This window comes from Melanotaenia boesemani, chromosome 12 (genome assembly GCF_017639745.1).
Source record: "Melanotaenia boesemani isolate fMelBoe1 chromosome 12, fMelBoe1.pri, whole genome shotgun sequence".
NCBI lineage: Eukaryota > Metazoa > Chordata > Actinopteri > Atheriniformes > Melanotaeniidae > Melanotaenia > Melanotaenia boesemani.
This window is the reverse complement of record NC_055693.1, coordinates 35,307,629-35,324,947: the sequence shown is the minus strand read 5'-3', so window position 1 is coordinate 35,324,947 and position 17,319 is coordinate 35,307,629. Positions and strand designations below refer to the sequence as shown.

Sequence of the window (17,319 nt, the reverse complement as noted above, 5' to 3'; positions counted from 1 at the left end):
CTAGTTTACAAGTTAGCCAATGTGAATATAACGACTTCAGAAAGCCAAAAAAAAGCATATTCATTAACATTACTTAAAACAAAGACAACAAAAAACTCTCCTACTTGCCTTTATGAAAATGAGCAAACAGCATGAAGGGAGATGGTGGTGAAAGTGACTGTCTCAGCGCTGCGACCCAGACCCACGCCTCACCCTGCGGTCCCACGCCTCACCCTGCGGTCCCACGCCTCACCCTGCCGTCCCCAGCCTCACCCTGCCGTCCCACGCCTCACCCTGCCGTCCCCAGCCTCACCCTGCCGTCCCACGCCTCACCCTGCCGTCCCCAGCCTCACCCTGCCGTCCCCAGCCTCGTTTCCAAGAGGAAAAGTTAAGATCGTTTACTGGCACAACAGTCCCTTCGAAAAGGTTTATTATTTAGTTATTATTCACTTACTCATTTAAATGTTTAGTTGTCCAGTTTTCTAACATAGAGTAACTGTTTTATGTTTAAATGGAAGTTTTACTCTCCCTCTCCCACATCCACTTACTTGTTTCTGTGTTGCCACTTGGATCATGAGATTTATTGTTACTGCACTTTAATGCATGATATTTAATTATGTTCATCTTGCTGACAAGTTGGCTTGGAACTTTTTCACACCGGTATGAACCAGCTGACTTCACCTGGGTGACGTAAACCACTCTGTGGTACTCCACAGAGTGGGGGTACAATGAAACTAGTACTGGTCTGAAAGAAGCCAGAAGGGGGGAAACTCCCATCGTAAACTTGGGGGAAAAGCCCGTGTTAGCCATGTTTTCATGGTCAGGGTAAGCATGGGCAGCAAAAAAAGAGTTCTGGGGCTGCTTACCAGAAAATTCATTTTGAACCATTTTATTAAAAGAAAACATGCCATTTCCTGCTTTACAAAGCAGCTGAAACCAGGGAGGAAAGGCAAAGGAAAAACAAAGAACTCGTCAGATTCATTCTTGAAAAAAGTTAGGGAGGAAAGGCTGAGGGTGGGCATGAATTTCATTAAATCTTATGAAGCTGAAAGCCTTTAGGACTCGCTCATTAAACTTGCAAACTGACAGGATAAACCATGCCTCCACATAGGACAGACCGTGTTCTGAGTGCACACTAAAACCAATCTTTAATACCGTGTTGGTTTTAATGAGAAAAATATTGATCCTGTTGTAAATCCTTTGTAATGCTGATAACCAGCTTCGTGGTACTGCTGATCCAGGTCCTGAATCTGGGCATGTTGACCACGCTTCGTCATACAGGAGGCTCTGAGAACTCTGATCACCGTGGTCTTTCCTCCCCACATCTTTCCAACCACTTCCTTCAGTCCTCGGTCTTTCTTGTCTTCCTTCTTGATGTTTGTCGTTCAGGATCTCTTCGTCTATCACTGCTTCCTTCTCCTGCAACTCATCCAACACCACACTGGTTGGTCAACCATTGGTCCCATAACATCCCGCCTATTTCATCCTGCTGGAATGTTTCCACCACCAGCATTCCCAGCCAGAGAAAGTGGGATGTTCCATGTATGAAGGACTGGATGAATCGGCCTGTTGGTGAAAACTAAAAAACATAGAAAGAGTCCAGGGAAGGAATGTAGATGTGGCCTTTAGGGACAAGTTTTTGTACATTTTTTATTTGAAAATACACTTCAAAGCAATCAAGGCAGTAAACAACGAAGAAGTAAAGACAGTGCAGGTGGATTTACATCCGTGTTCTAGGACTGATAAAAATAAAACTCTTAATGCTAGGACAGGTCCATTTATGCCCCCGTACGTACACAAATAGGGACATCTGTTTCAAACGTTGTCATACGTCGCTGTCCTCTCACTTCCATGCGTCTTTTACCATTGTTGTTAGTCACCTCCTCCACTGGGGGGCAGTGCTGAGATCACAGTTCACTCCTGCGATCTGATGTCCGTTTCAGACAAGAGTCCAGCATTAACGGGCCTGAAGCTGCTGTCTAAGCAGATTTTTGTTAAAGTGCACGGATACAGAACACATCCTTCCTCAGATATCTAACAGTGGGAAAAATTATAACAAGCTTGTTTTTTATTTCATGCCACAGTCTGTATGTTGAGCTTTAAAGCAACATTAACTTTCCAACCTGGAAGCCCGTTTGACTGATTTTCATTTCATGGATGAAGAATTTATCACACATTCCTGGAGCTGCTGTTGTCCTGCAGCTTCCAAAGCTGAGAAACCACATCTCACTTTCTTTTCCAGCCCAAGTCATCACACTGCAGCACCTCACCACACGCTAGCAACTGGATATCAACACACTGGCAGTTTGAAGATCATCATGGCTAATTCATTAAACACAAGAGGACATATCGGAGGAAGAGAGGAAAAGAAAGAGAGAAAAGGACAGAGATAAGACACGAGTCTGGTCAGAAAGATCTCAGAGAAGAGACAGGATGAAGACGATGCTCAATCAGCCGTCGTTAAGGAGGGGGGGACTCACTGAGAAAGTTCAATAGTGCCGCTTTAAAACTGTGCGTGACAACTGTGTTGTTAGAACAAAGCAAATGGAAACATCATCTTCTCTCTAATAATAATGAATGAGAATGGATCATTGAACAAAGATTATCGCTTTAAAGAAATATCAAATCAGCTGTGTTTGGCTCAGTTGACAGATCTATGGCACTTTAACAGTCCATGCAGATGATCCTGGCATCTCCATAAAAGCTGCTTCCAGTTGTGGTTCTGCTGCGTTCTCCAGCCAAATCCGCTCAGAGGCACAAGACAACAGAAATAACAGGATGTAAAAAAAAGTGAGCCTGAGGTCATCTGTCCAAGTCTCTGTAAACTCAGCAAGTCACAAGTCTGACTCGAGTTGTTGCTCATCCTTCAAACCTCTCTCACAACCACTAGGGGGTGAAGTCACGGTGCAGGACTGGATGAGGAGGGCAGCCTTCATCGTCTGGCATCTCTTGGAGTCATGCTGGTAATGACATCGTAGTGCTCATCACTGCTGGGAGGGAGGAAAACCCTCTGCTCAGGTCCAGGCTCCGGGAACAGCTGGAGGAGAGAGGAACATCAGTCAGAGCGGAAGGTAAAACCCTGGATGTGATCTGTGAACGTTACTGGGAGGAACCCAACGGAATCAGAGCTGGCTTAAAAAAAGAAAAAATACATTCATCAATTTAAATAGATTCGAATTGAATCAACCAATATAGATTCATAAAACTTGGAGATAGATGTTTGTTTTTTATTTGTTTCCTTTTCCGGTGGCGTGACTCTGGTGTGACTTACCGATGCTCAGTGAGATTCACATCTCACATTCAGATCAGGACACCCGATGATAAAAATTCTAAATGTAACGCTGAAAAATATCCGCAACTTTAAAAACAAGGAGGATACATTTTTTGGTGGATTATGTTCACAGCTGTGAGCTGTACAGTCATCCACCATGGGATTACATTCACCTGTAAACTATTGAGCAGCTTTGTTATTAACTCTAACATTAGCTGCTAATGCTACGAGCGTGGGCGCTAACATTAGCTGTGTCCCAATTCAGGGTCTGCACACGTCGAAGTGCGCAGACTACGTAGGCTACAGAGTGTCCTCCGTAGTCTACACACTTCGAAGTCTGCTTAACGTTCGTGAAATGGGACAGCCTACCTAGTCTACAAGAATTTCCCATAGCAACAACAAAGGACGTTGAATCACTTAAACCTCTGAAATTACTCGTAGGAAACGTCAGTAGACGCTGAACACGGAGCAGCAACACCGACAGTAAAAAAAAAAAAAAAAAGAAAAACACGGTTTGAGGTTTTGTTGTTTTCCAGCCGGTACACACTTCATTAACCCCTTAAAAGTAACTGAATATCAAATATTACCGAATTTTAATGTCACCATTTAACAAACATGCTTTAAATGTACTTGATTTTGTAACGTATATACTAAGGTGTAGTTAAAAAAACTAACTTTTTTTTAAATAAAACTTTATTTAAACTTAATACGACTCTTCTGAGGTTGCTGATTCGCCACCGTCCTGTGCGCAATGAATTGTGGGAGAAAAGAGGCCGCGAAGGATGCATCACCAGCATCCTTCGTTTGAGGCCAAACGAAGTGTGGATTCGAAGGGTGGATTCGGAGGGTCCTTCTAATTCTGTGAATTGGGACAGTACTTCGCGCACCGCGATGACGTATGTGGCCGACGAATCCGCACTTCGAAGTGTGCAGACCCTGAATTGGGACACACCTATTAGCTGCTAATGCTACGAGAGTGGGCTCTAACATTAGCTGCTAATGCTACGAGGGTGGGCTCTAACATTAGCTGCTAATGCTACGAGCGTGGGCGCTAACATTAGCTGCTAATGCTACGAGCGTGGGCTCTAACATTAGCTGCTAATGCTACGAGCGTGGGCTCTAACATTAGCTGCTAATGCTACGAGCGTGGGCTCTAACATTAGCTGCTAATGCTACGAGCGTGGGCTCTAACATTAGCTGCTAATGCTACGAGCGTGGGCTCTAACATTAGCTGCTAATGCTACGAGCGTGGGCGCTAACATTAGCTGCTAATGCTACGAGCGTGGGCGCTAACATTAGCTGCTAATGCTACGAGCGTGGGCGCTAACATTAGCTGCTAATGCTACGAGCGTGGGCTCTAACATTAGCTGCTAATGCTACGAGCGTGGGCGCTAACATTAGCTGCTAATGCTACGAGCGTGGGCTCTAACATTAGCTGCTAATGCTACGAGCGTGGGCGCTAACATTAGCTGCTAATGCTAAAGGCCCATTTATGCTCCATTACGTGCGACAGGGACGTCTGTCTCAAACATTGTCTTACATCGCAGTCTTCATACTATAATGCATCTTTTGCGTTGCCATGGTCAGTTCCTCCACTAGGAGGCAGTGCTGAGTTCAGAGTTCACTCCCGCGAGCCGACAGTGTCAGTTTCAGACACAGTTAGCAGCAGTGAAGTTGTTTCCAAACGTCCAACATGCCCTAACCCAGGGGTGCCCAAGTCCGGTCCTTGAGATCTACCATCCTGCAACTTTTAGATGCAACCCTTCTCCAGCACATCTAATTCAAATGTCATCTGCATGTCATTCAGCTCTGCAGAGGCCTGGTAACGAGCCAGTCATTTGATTCAAGTGTATTGGAGAAGGGTTGCATCGAAAAGTGGCAGGATGGTAGATATTGAGGACCGGACTTGGGCAGCCCGGCCCCAAACACTCACATTAAGCTTTTTATTTTCCCTTCCTGATCCTCCTCTTCTTCTCTGGTTTGTTTCTTTTGCTAGTCACATGTCAGCGATTCTGCTCAGCACTGCGTCAAGCAACGGACAGCTAAGCTCTCTAAACACCGACCAAATTACGCAGGTAACCAACTCAGAAGACGGACGAAACCCGTCTGCGTATCCGTCCTCTATGTCCAGCATAAATTAACCTTAAGACCGTGGACTATCACATTAGCAGCTAACGCCAAAGCTGAATCCCATATCACCCCTTGGCCCTACCACTTAGCCCTACCCCTCCGTTTTGCGCGTTCACGTGTAGGGGTGTCCCAAATCGTAGGGGTTGACTTTCAGCCCCACCCCTTCTACTCCGTTTTTAAGGGGTGGGGGGTGGGGGACTGTGGGCTGATTAGATAGTCATGTAAACAAGCTCAGTGTTTTACAAAAATAGTTATCTGAGAATATCTTTAATATCAAGAAAAACTGGTGTTAGATTTATATCTGGAAATTAATATCAAATTACATTTAATCAAAATCTAATCAGGCTTTTGTGAATCAAATCAATTCATGAAATCAGTGGAAAAGCTCCGTCCCAGGAACCACCCTGGCCAGCGCTGAGTGGAAACATCCCACCACAGGCTGAATTTATAGTATATCTGTGTATCTATATAGTAGATCTGTATATATCTGTATATATATAGTACATCAGGTAGGATGATTCAGTGTGAATGACCACATCAAAGTCTCTACCTTATACAAAAATTCATTCATTTCATTTTTATGAAAGCATTTGTAGGATGTCTGGATGGCAGGGATGAAACTTCAGAACACCGGCTGAATCACATGTCAACCGATTTCTGTGTGTGTGTGCATGCAGCCACCAGTGTGTACGTTTTTCACTTTAACTAAAGAAGACCAAGTTTACAATCTATGAGCCGTGAAAACAGACGCTGAGTTTGGCTGAAATGTGGGAAATAAAAAACAAATAAGACTCAGCAGAAACGCGTTTGTGGAGAAAACTATTCGACATTAAAGATAACGTGACTGACAGCAAACAGGAACTGAGGTTGTGTTGTTCTGGTTTTTTCCTCCAGTTTTCTTCTCTGAAAGTACAAACACAGCAGTTATTCTGCTGAACGAGGACGGGTTTATTTAAGGTTTCCCAACATCACAATTTACTCCTAATTATATCATCAGAGATCATGTTTCTCCAGTTTTATCTTCTCTTCATCGTCTCCTGTTAAATCCAGAACAGAATCTAAAGTTCTCCTCCTCACATATAAAACTCTTAGTGACCCAGATCCACTGGATCTTAAAGATCTCAGAGTTCCAGGTTTTCTCATCAGAGCTTCAGTCTCAGACTGCAGGTTTACTGGTTCCTAGAGGTTCTACAAGTAGAACAAGAGGCAGAACCTCCAGTTATCAGACCCTCTCTGTGGAACCGGATCCCAGTCTGGCTTCAGGTATCAGACCCCCTCTCTACATTCAGATCATCTTCAACTTTCCTTCTTCATAAATCTTCTAGCAGGTCTGGCTTGGTGACCCCGATCCATCCTCTAGTCCTGCTGCTAGAGGCCGAGGCTGCTCAGGAACGTCCCATGATGCACTGGGCTCCTCTCTGCTGGGAGACGTCCCATGATGCACTGGGTTCCTCTCTGCTGGGAGACGTCCCATGATGCACTGGGTTCCTCTCTTTACTCTCCATGTAGAAACATCTGACATTGTTGTTCATTCATTTGTGTTTCTCTTCTTCTTTCTCAGCAGGATCAGAGTTCTGCTGCTGGTTCACCCTCTTTCCTGTCCTCTCCACCCCCAACTGGTCCAGGTCCTAGTTTTGGTTTCGGATGGAGGTTTTCAGTCCTGATACTGGTTCTGGTTCTGATGGAGTTTTTCCTTCCTGGTCGTGGTCTGGTCCTGATGGAGGTTTTCCTTCCTGGTTCTGGTCCTGATGGAGGTTTTCCTTCCTGGTTCTGGTCCTGATGGAGGTTTTCCTTTCTGGTTCTGGTCCTGATGGAGGTTTTCCTTCCTGGTTCTGGTCCTGATGGAGGTTTTCCTTCCTGGTTCTGGTCCTGATGGAGGTTTTCCTTCCTGTTCTGGTCCTGATGGAGGTTTTCCTTTCTGGTTCTGGTCCTGATGGAGGTTTTCCTTCCTGGTTCTGGTCCTGATGGAGGTTTTCCTTCCTGGTTCTGGTCCTGATGGAGGTTTTCCTTTCTGGTTCTGGTCCTGATGGAGGTTTTCCTTCCTGGTTCTGGTCCTGATGGAGGTTTTCCTTCCTGGTTCTGGTCCTGATGGAGGTTTTCCTTCCTGTTCTGGTCCTGATGGAGGTTTTTCTTTGCTAGGTCATTTTATGAACTGGTTTATATGAACCCAGTTATTAGAAACTGGACTGGCGTGGGCCACATGGATCATGTTTTAACTGGACTACACTGAACTGGCCTGAGGAGACTGTTTCTGTAAAAGTGACTTTGTTGTAAATCCTGTATATAAATAAAGCTGGACTGAAGCTTACGTTGGGGATTTCATATGGGACCCGCAACATCTGCTTGATCTTCTTAAGCTGGAAGATGAGGATGTAGGAGACGAGCGGGACCAGAACGATGAGGATGATGACGACGACCACAGCTGTTATGATTGCAGTTTCTTTTGCACCTGGAAAAATGCAAATACACAGAAAAGACCAACAAAAGCCTGGTTAATTTATGAGCTTTAAAACCTCCAAACACTCAGATTCAGCCGAATAAAATCAGCATAAAGACCAGAGTAACTCTACAGATCGGTCAGTGAAGTGATGCGTGATGGATATCAGCCTTACTTTTCACCAGGGTGGTCTCACACTGCATACATCTGGGAGGTCCAACCGGTCTGGTCATGTAAACGTACTGCACCCAGGCACAGTACCGTTGTCCTTCCTCCAGATCCCTGATGGTCTCTGAAGCTGCAGCTTCCTCATGTTTCTGATTAAAGAAAGACGATGGTAAAACAGAAAGTCACATGGTGGCATTCATGACAAGTATATTCCTCCTGACAAGCAACTGAACTCTGCATCTACAGGGAAGCAGACTGAAAACAAGTCGGACACAAGAGGCTTTACATCTGAAGACGTCTGCACCTGGTCACATATTTTACCATGAAAACAGGCACTTAGATGTTAAAGTGGAAAACAAACCCGTCTACATCTGACAACGCGTCTTCTCAGTTTTAGCTTTCAGTCCAGGAGCTGCGGTCTGAGTGTTTTCTTTGTTTGTTTTTAAATAATGGGACTGTGTGAAATACTTCTTGGTTACTTTTATACCTCTTATGTCACTTTTTCTTCAAACTCCAGTGGTCAGTTCCACCAGGAACAAGTGGTAGTTTTCCTTGTAATCCAACAGAGGGCGCCCTGCTGTCAGCTGGTTCTTGTGCAGGCCGTTATTACTTCGCTACAGGATCTGAGAGCAGCTATGCTCAAAACAAAACTCATCTGATAATGGCATCAGAAATAGTTGCAGGAATGGTCGCTCTCAGCTTCCATACATCATAGTAAAATAAATCAAACTTGTGTTTTCTACACAGCTATGAAAAAAGGGGTCCTATAAGGAAACGCCGTCCTAAGAGGTCAACACTAAATGGCACAGGAGGAAGCGAGGAGCTGCGGACTCGTCCACCAGCTGGCTGCTACATGAGGCTGCTTCGGTGCTCAGCGTGGGCCGACTGTTTGATGCAGTCAGTTACATCACCTTCCTGTCACAGGACTGGAAACAGGCCTTCGCTAAAGTTCACTTGTAGATGCCAACACGCAGCCAGTCCAGGCTGGTTTACAATCAGGAGTTTGGAAACTTAAGAAAAACCAGAGCTATGACAAAGATTCCAGGTTTCACGACACATGACAGCAATGGAAGCTGAGGGTCGCCCCACCACATCACGTTAGTATTAGAGGCTGTATTTACGCTGTCACCACATCTTCTCAACCACTGATCGTCACTGTCGCACCACGGTCTGATCATCCATCTAATGCAACGATGATGAGGTGAAAAGACCTCAACAGCTCTGACATCGTTTTAGTTTTTTTAGGTTTGACTTGTTTAGACACGTAACTAGAACAGAAACTCCTTCCCTTGTCATCCTGTGCCATACAGCATGCAGGCTGAGAAGGTTTCCACCAACGCATCATGTGAGAAAACAACCTGCTTCCTGTTTAAAGCTCCACCACAGACGAGAAGACCAACCTCAGTCTTTAAAAACAGAATTTATGTCGAACTCAGAGACATTTCAGCGACCACACCGACTGTTGCTACCGAGAGCTTTTCATTTCTTTTATTTTTAATTATTATTCTTAATATTTTTATAAAAATAATAATAACAGAAAAACAACGTGACGACAACGTTCCCCACCGTCAGTTGTTCTCCTTCTTCTCCAAAGTAAATGAGATGTGTGACGTGGTCTGCATGCTTCTTGATGAGGCTGCTGTTCCTAGTTAACCGGACCGTCATGGATCCGGGTCCTGGACTCAAACTGAACCCAGGGCTGCAGGATTGTTCTGGAAGAAGAGTGTAAACAGTCAGAACCAGTCTGCTGAGTGAAACCCACCAACCAGCCAAGCAGAAGAACGATGTGTGAGTGTTTCCAGATGATCACGTGTGTCACCACAAACTTCTCACCCTGCTTACGATGGTTAACCTCAGCCCGGTGTTATCCGAGCCAGACAAGAAGGAGTGGGATGGTGTGAACTGGTTTTACTCATCACTGATGGTATGAACTCCAGATATGAGGGTATAAATTTCACACCATCCATCCAGCAGGGAGGGGGTGATAGAACAGTAACCAGGACAGAAGACAGTTAACTTAGATGAATCTCTAAAGTCAAATAAAGCAGTTTCCTTAAAATCCTGTTTACTCTGAGCTGTCCCATGATATGCTGGCAAATATCATCTATCAACAGATTTCCACTCACGTCTGTGGATTCATCCTGCTGGAGGGAAAATGAGTCTAAACATCTGGATTTAGGGGTAATGAGAAGTCTCCGTCATCGTCTCTGCAGGACATCAGCATAAGGACACCTTCACACAACCTCAAGCTTTTTCTGCTCTTAGCTACCAGCAGCGACGCCACAGATGGAGCATTTTAGCAGCCAATAATAAAAAAATTTAACTCCTTAGTGTCAGCGAAAACCTGTTATTTTATAAAAGAGAAGAAAATTCATTTATAGAGCTCATGTCCTGCAGAAATTCCTCTGAACAGGTTTACAAAACCAAAGCCTGGACCAAACTGTCCCACTTCCTCCTCTGAACCGAGAGACAACCAGGACCCCGTAGTGTTGGAGCCCTGGAGACGAGCCTGAAGGAAGACCGGGACAACACCTAAACTCTTCTACAGTTGGTATCAATGCTCTTTACAGTGTTGGAAGAGTAAGAAAAGATTAAATGTCCCAACAAAACAGGAATATCTGAATCCAAACTCTGCATGAAACCAGAATTCAGCCTAAGAGTGATTATTTTCCGTCTGTTTTCCGTCCTAATGCTCCGGGGTTGTGGCTGATACCTGAACGAATGTTAAGCAAACAGAAGAGTTATTACCGTCATGGCTGCAGGCTTCCACCGCTGTGCTGGTCTGATCGTCTCTCTTTGCTCGGACTCGGACACTAACGCATCCATTGCCCTGGTTATTTCTGATGGAGGAGAAGTCGCAGGAGGAGGAAGGTATCTGGACACATGCTGGCACCTCCCTCCACTCATTTCGGCCTTTTCTGAGGACAGAGAGGACGACATGAGGATGGTGGTCAAGTTTCTGATTACTACCTGAGACGTTAAGGACCACTCATGGAGCATCTAAACAGAGACACTGACTACATTACTCCAAGGCCTCACCCACGATATTCCACCGTGTACGTGGCGTTCTCTGCAGCCGGAGTCCATGTCAGCCGGCCCTCACTAACATAGACGTCTTTTGGCGGCAGCAGCGATGTTGTTTCCTCAGACAGAACTGACAACAGAGAGGAAGGATCATAAAACCCAGACATCATTACAGATTTATCCTAAATCCCAGAAATCCCAGTCTCCTCCATCCTGCTAATTTCACCCTGAAACGTTTTTAATGTTGACATGAAAACTAACATCAGACGCCCCCGCCATCAGAAAGGGCTTCATCCTCAATAAAAACAATATATGCATAAGAAAATAAAACAGGCCTTCACACAACAAAGTATAACAGAAATTTCTAAATGTTCTAGTTTCCTTCATACAGCCACACACACACACACACACACACACACAAGAACGCAAGGTCTTGCTTGACTTTGCTGTGAGGAAACAATATTTTGGGGATCCATCCACATCCAGGACCACAGCAAGCGCCATCACAGGAACCCCCCGATCACGTCCCCGCCACAGCCTCAGGGCTGCAGCGCAGGACCCCCAATAGACAAGGGACAGGCCCCAGCCCTGCAGCCCTGCAGCCCTGCAGCCCCCAGACTGGTGGATCCCCACGAGGAAAACACTGGCGTTAAAATGTTAAAAGTTCAAAGGTCAAATTAACATAAAACAATAACAGACAAAAGCAGAAGTTTAAAAGATGCATAAAAATATGTAAATTAAAAGAGAATAAAACACAAATCAATGGATAAATAACAACATAATTAAAAAATAAATAAAATATTACAGCACAAATAAATAACTACAATAAAGATTAAGTTAAAACCTAAGCAGCGGTGGAACAGGCCGACCAAAGGTTTTAGTCCTGACTTCACGAACTTCAAGCACATATACATACACACTATATATATATATATATATATATATATATATATATATATATATATATATATATAAATATATATAAATTTTTATTAATTTATATAAATATATATATATATATATATATATATATAAATATATATAAATTTTTATTAATTTATATATATTTTAATTTTAGATATATATATCTAAAATTAAAATATATATATAAAAATTAATAAAAATTTATGTATATATAAATATATCTACATTAATTTATATGTATACACACACACACACACATATACACACTATATTATATATATATATATATATATATATATATATATATATATATATATATATATATATATATAAATAATGGCTTTATTCAGCCATGAGTGAAATCCAGTGATGACTACATTAATGGGTTAAATAAAGACAACCTGACAGTAGGTCGTTCTCTGTTTTCTTGTACACATTTAATGACGTTGAAAGATTAAAGTATTTATTTTTTAACATGATGAAAACAACCGTTTATAAGGAAATTACTTAAAGTTGGTGGTAAAAATAAACTAAATATGTCTCTATCAGATTAGTTGGCGGTAATTTGATGTATTTTTGGAGCTGCGTAGTATTAATGTCGAAATAAAGAACAAAAACGAAAGTTTCCAGTCGGAGGGCTTACCCAAGGCCAGAACCTGAGGGAGGAGGAGGAGGAGGGGAAGCATCTTCATGGCGTTATTCCAGGCGAAGCGACCAGTTCTGATGAGTTCTGTGTCCATGTTTTAATCCCAACTAACCTACAACTCCCACAAAACATCCCGACAAGGCCTGAGGACTCACAGTGGCGACGACCATTACACTTCTCTATCCAAAAAAACCAGGAAGGAGGAGGAAGCTTCCTTCTTCTTCTTCTTCTACTACTACTTCTTCTTCTGCAGTCTTTTTGACCGCCACCAACTGGCAAAAAAACAAAAAACAAAAACAAAACCCTGTTCCCTATATTCTCCTAATCAGCTTGTTTTAGACAGAAAGTGAATTACGATCAGGCGTGTAGCATCTCCTGAGCCACCCTGTAAATACCTGGCATTTCAAACATTACTTTCATTGTCCTGACTTTATCATTTCCTTCCTTTCTGTCTCACAGCTGTTGCAGTAAACCATTACATGTTCTTGCTTTATCTTGTTGCAGTATGTACACCAGCCTGGCTCATGTTCACCCATCTTACAGTGTATCATTCAGCCAGGTATGTCCTGGTCTCAGTCTAGATATAACACCATCGTATCTCCTGTAAACCTCCTCCCTTCTCACAGTTCTTTCTATGAAACTGTCGTCCTTTCTTTTCTTCTTCCCACTGTTGCTGCCATGGCTGCTTTATTTCATGTTTAATGATACTTCTTACATCCATGTGACCAAAGTTAAACCAGCATCTGCTTTCTTTGAAACCTCCTTAGCTGGCACCCAAAGAAACACCACTACTGGTCCCATCATGTGAATTCTGTACAGTGTTTGCTGGATTTCAGTTCATTTCTTCTCTGCTTTCTGAGTAACGGTTCTTTATAGTGGCCAAGTCTGAACAGATAATCTTAAAGGTTTTGGTCCTCCACCCACTGGGCGGCTAATAGCAACGCTAACATCTCTGCTGCTACTCCTGCACTTCTCGATGGATTCTGGGCTGTAACTATAAAAATGGTCATTATGCTGAACAGAACCTGATCGCAATTCCCTCCCTCGCTCTTCCTTTCCAGTAAGGTGAGGTCCACCTCTCCACTGGGAAGGATCCATGGCTGAATTACCAACACTGGCACAGCTGGACTGATGTTTAGTCCATCTATTCCTATTTCAGCTGCTCTTTGCAACACTGTCCATCCAAAACTCTTGTCTCTCTTCTTCCCTACATGGTTGCTGTGTGGCTTGTGTTCCTCCTTTTAAATTGACCCAATAATTTAAAGCCAGCTGCAGTAAGTTCAAGCGGCAGGTCTCCCAGCTCAACTCTTACTGCTGTTACTGGAGTAGTTTTAGCTGCGCCTGAGATTTCCCGTAGCACCGGACTCTGAATAATATCTAGGTTCTTTAGAAGTGTGTCAGCAGCGGATCCATACACTACACACCCATAATCCACTGTAGCCCTTATCAGACCAGGATGCACAGCTTCCTGAGCTCGTCCGTCCGCACCCAGAACACCTCATTACATTAAACACTCTTTACATTTTCCCCCAGTCTGCTGAACCTGACCGGTTTAATCAAACAATACACCCACTAACCACTCTTTCATCCCCTGGTTATATTAATGTTTGTTATAGAATAATTTAAGCTTCAGTTCAGGCCTTTTTCTCATTTTGTTAAATAAAATTGTTTTTGTTTTATCACCAAGAAACTTGTAGGACCATCCTTCCACTTTATGAACGTTTCCACTATAAACTCTACTTTTCCACTCTTACCTGTAGAAAATATTAATAGTCTGATTATACTGGCCTGGGGTGGACCATTTTCAATCCTGTAGTTCCCCGAGTAGTTCTTACCAACCCTCACCCGGTTTACCGTCCCATCAAAAACCCTCCACCCATTGGTAGAGCCGCCCACCGACCCCCATTTTCTTAGTTTTATCAGTAGTCCCTCTCCCCACATCATAGCCGCTACACTTTCCTTATTAACTGAACAAACCTTAAAGTTCTGCTATGCAAAGGTATTCATTTTAAAAACCTTTTCACTTACTTTAATTTCTTATGATGCAAGTTCAGTTAATTAGTTTGCAATGTGAATATTTTGAAATTCAATTAAATGTTTTACAAAAAACACAAAACAAAACAAAAAAAAAACAAACAAAAAAAACAAAAAAACAAACAGAAATAAACCAACAAACACAAATCCTCAACATTAATTAATTTTCTAATCTGATTACTTTTCTTGTATAATGTACTATTATATCCAGCATGAACTGGCCGTAACAAGCTGAAAACAGGCGGCTCAGTGCCACATCGCTGTGTTTACATCCACAATCAGCTGATGGCTGACATAAAAACAGACAAATGTTGGTTTCCAGACTTTATTCACCTCCTCTGGAGCGTGAGGGAAATCCTGTTATTTTACAACTGGTTGACGTGAGACCAGTAATGTCATCATAACCAGCACACTGCTTCCCAACATACAGGTACAGACCAGTCAAACCAGACTAAAGCTGGAGAACTTCAATCACATCTCTGTTTTCCACAAACCACCCAGCACAGTTCCAGTAAGTTTTACCGTCTTTTAGTTTCTCTTTCCAACACCTGCTGCTCATCAGAAATCTCTGCGCCGCAGACTGAAGGAAAAGGTCGCTTACATTCGATTCATGAAGCTGAGAAATGTTTATGTGTAAATGCAGACAACAGAGATTACGTTGCCTCTGTTATGGATTCATGTGAAGCTGTAGAGTAAATGCTCCAGATGGACATGCCTGTGGAGAATACGGACTTCCCAGTAAAACAGAAAACAGCTGCAGTGATTTACAGACTCAGAACCAGAGTCGGCCCAGTTCTGAGGATCTTAAAGAGAATTTTTGGTGTGAGCAACTTTATTCTTCCCACACTGCCTCAATAAGGGTGATGCCTGGGTTCTGGGGAGGATCCGTCCCTCCATCTGACCCGAGGAGGTCCGGGTTCTGGGGAGGATCCGTCCCTCCATCAGACCCGTGGAGGTCCGGGTTCTGGGGAGGATCCGTCCCTCCATCTGACCCGAGGAGGTCCGGGTTCTGGGGAGGATCCGTCCCTCCATCAGACCCGTGGAGGTCCGGGTTCTGGGGAGGATCCGTCCCTCCATCAGACCCGAGGAGCTCCGGGTTCTGGGGAGGATCCAGCCCTCCATCAGACCTGGTTCCACTGATGGATCTTCAGTCCAGTTCTTGGGTCATGTGACCTGCCTCAGCCTTTTCACCTCGCCTCCCTTCCTTAAGAACAGTTTCTTGACAGCCACGTTTCCATGGAGACCATTTCTGATGGGGCTTCTGCCAACAGCTGATGGATCAGCAGAAGGTTCAGATGCATCTTTCAGGTCTTGGTTCAGGTCTTTGGGACCTTTTTGCTGCTAAAATCCTGCTTTCTGTCCATCAGACGGTCTGATCTTTGCTGGTTTTTAAAGAAATGGGAACAAATGATGCGTCTTTGTGATAAAGAGCCTACAGATCCAGTTTAAACTGGTTCCTTAGACCAGTTCTACAGGAGGTCTCGGACTCTTTAGACAGATGGGAGACTTTCTGATTAGAGGAAAATAATTCTCATCATGTCATCCCTAAGCTGTCTTTATTGTTTTTTATTGTTTTATTTAAACTCTTTAGGTTGCGTCCTTCATGTTCTTTCCTGGGCGGCTCGCATGGGTCTGATGAAGAATCCGTAGAACTGGGTTTTCTGGATTACTGACAGAAGGTGACAAATGACGCATCGGTTCAGTAGATCCAGTCTTATAAATGTGGCCAACTGGTGTGTGAAATATGGGTGGACCCAGGATGAGGGAGGCTGGTGGGTACCTCTCCGTTAGTCGTAAAACAGAGCCAGACCTTAGCGGGATGACCGTGTACCGCTGATACGAGCCGTCCTCGGGCACCTTCGAGGACCAAACATGAACTTTCTACTTACTGAGTTCAATATCGCCTTCAGTTTAAAGGCCAACTGTATGAAACTTGGCAAAGATTTTTCTTTTACTATCATGTTTATAATTCCACAATGACTTTTTTGCCAAAGGGAAAAGAACAGGAGATATGTACAAGACTCCTCATGTACGGGACGATGGCTCCCACTGACTCGTAGAATAACCACATTTATATTTACTGTCGTCCTGACGTGACAACAATACCTACTAAATTTCAGCCAGTACTTTCAAGACACAGGGACAGCAGGTTTTAGGTTGGAGTAGTAAAAAATAGTCTTGGTGTGATGGGATACACATAAAACAGTGGTGTGAACTTGGATGAGATTGTGTGTGTGTGTGTGAAAATTGAGTAACAACAGGCCAAATGAGCTTTGTTTGTTTTTCTTGGTCCAGAGACGGTTTTATGATGTGAAAATGTCCACACCTCTGACAGTTTTATGAGGACTACCGTGCTGATCCCGGACGTAAAGAGTTTTTCAAAGGTGCCCCCACGGTTAAAGCCTCTCTGTCCTCTGCTCTGCTCGTAGGACCAATTAGCTCTTTTTTAAAGTGAATTATTTGTTAAAACCTGTAGAGAGAGTTTGTTTTGGACACTGGAAGGAGCTTAAAGCGGTTTAAATCCACACACTGATTCTAAGCAAAGATCCTGCCGACATTACAGTGAGTGAGTTCTACTGATCGGCCACCCCCATTATAGATTTCCTGGATACGCCCCTGGACACAGCAACTGGCTCATCTCTGGAGTTCACTGATAGGTCGGAGAGAAGTGGTTGAAATGGTCAGGTACCAGGACTGGACTGAAAA

At 43.6% G+C, this 17,319-nt stretch overlaps 1 protein-coding gene across 2 annotated transcripts; it reads right to left on the bottom strand.

The window, feature by feature from the left end:
* Positions 1 to 1,611: 1,611 nt before the first annotated feature.
* Positions 1,612 to 12,781, bottom strand: LOC121649743. Of its 2 annotated transcripts, none has more exons than XM_042000791.1 (7): positions 12,577 to 12,781; positions 11,025 to 11,139; positions 10,734 to 10,903; positions 9,552 to 9,697; positions 7,993 to 8,134; positions 7,690 to 7,829; positions 1,612 to 3,016 (listed from the first exon to the last, which is right to left on the bottom strand). In XM_042000791.1, exons 1-7 carry the CDS (start codon positions 12,671 to 12,673, stop codon positions 2,912 to 2,914), a joined length of 915 nt encoding a protein of 304 aa, XP_041856725.1. In that variant the 5' UTR covers positions 12,674 to 12,781; the 3' UTR covers positions 1,612 to 2,911. The 2 variants fall into 2 exon arrangements, with proteins under 2 accessions (XP_041856725.1, XP_041856726.1); XM_042000792.1 differs by having other exon boundaries at positions 12,589 to 12,781.
* Between the last annotated feature and the right edge of the window lie 4,538 nt (positions 12,782 to 17,319).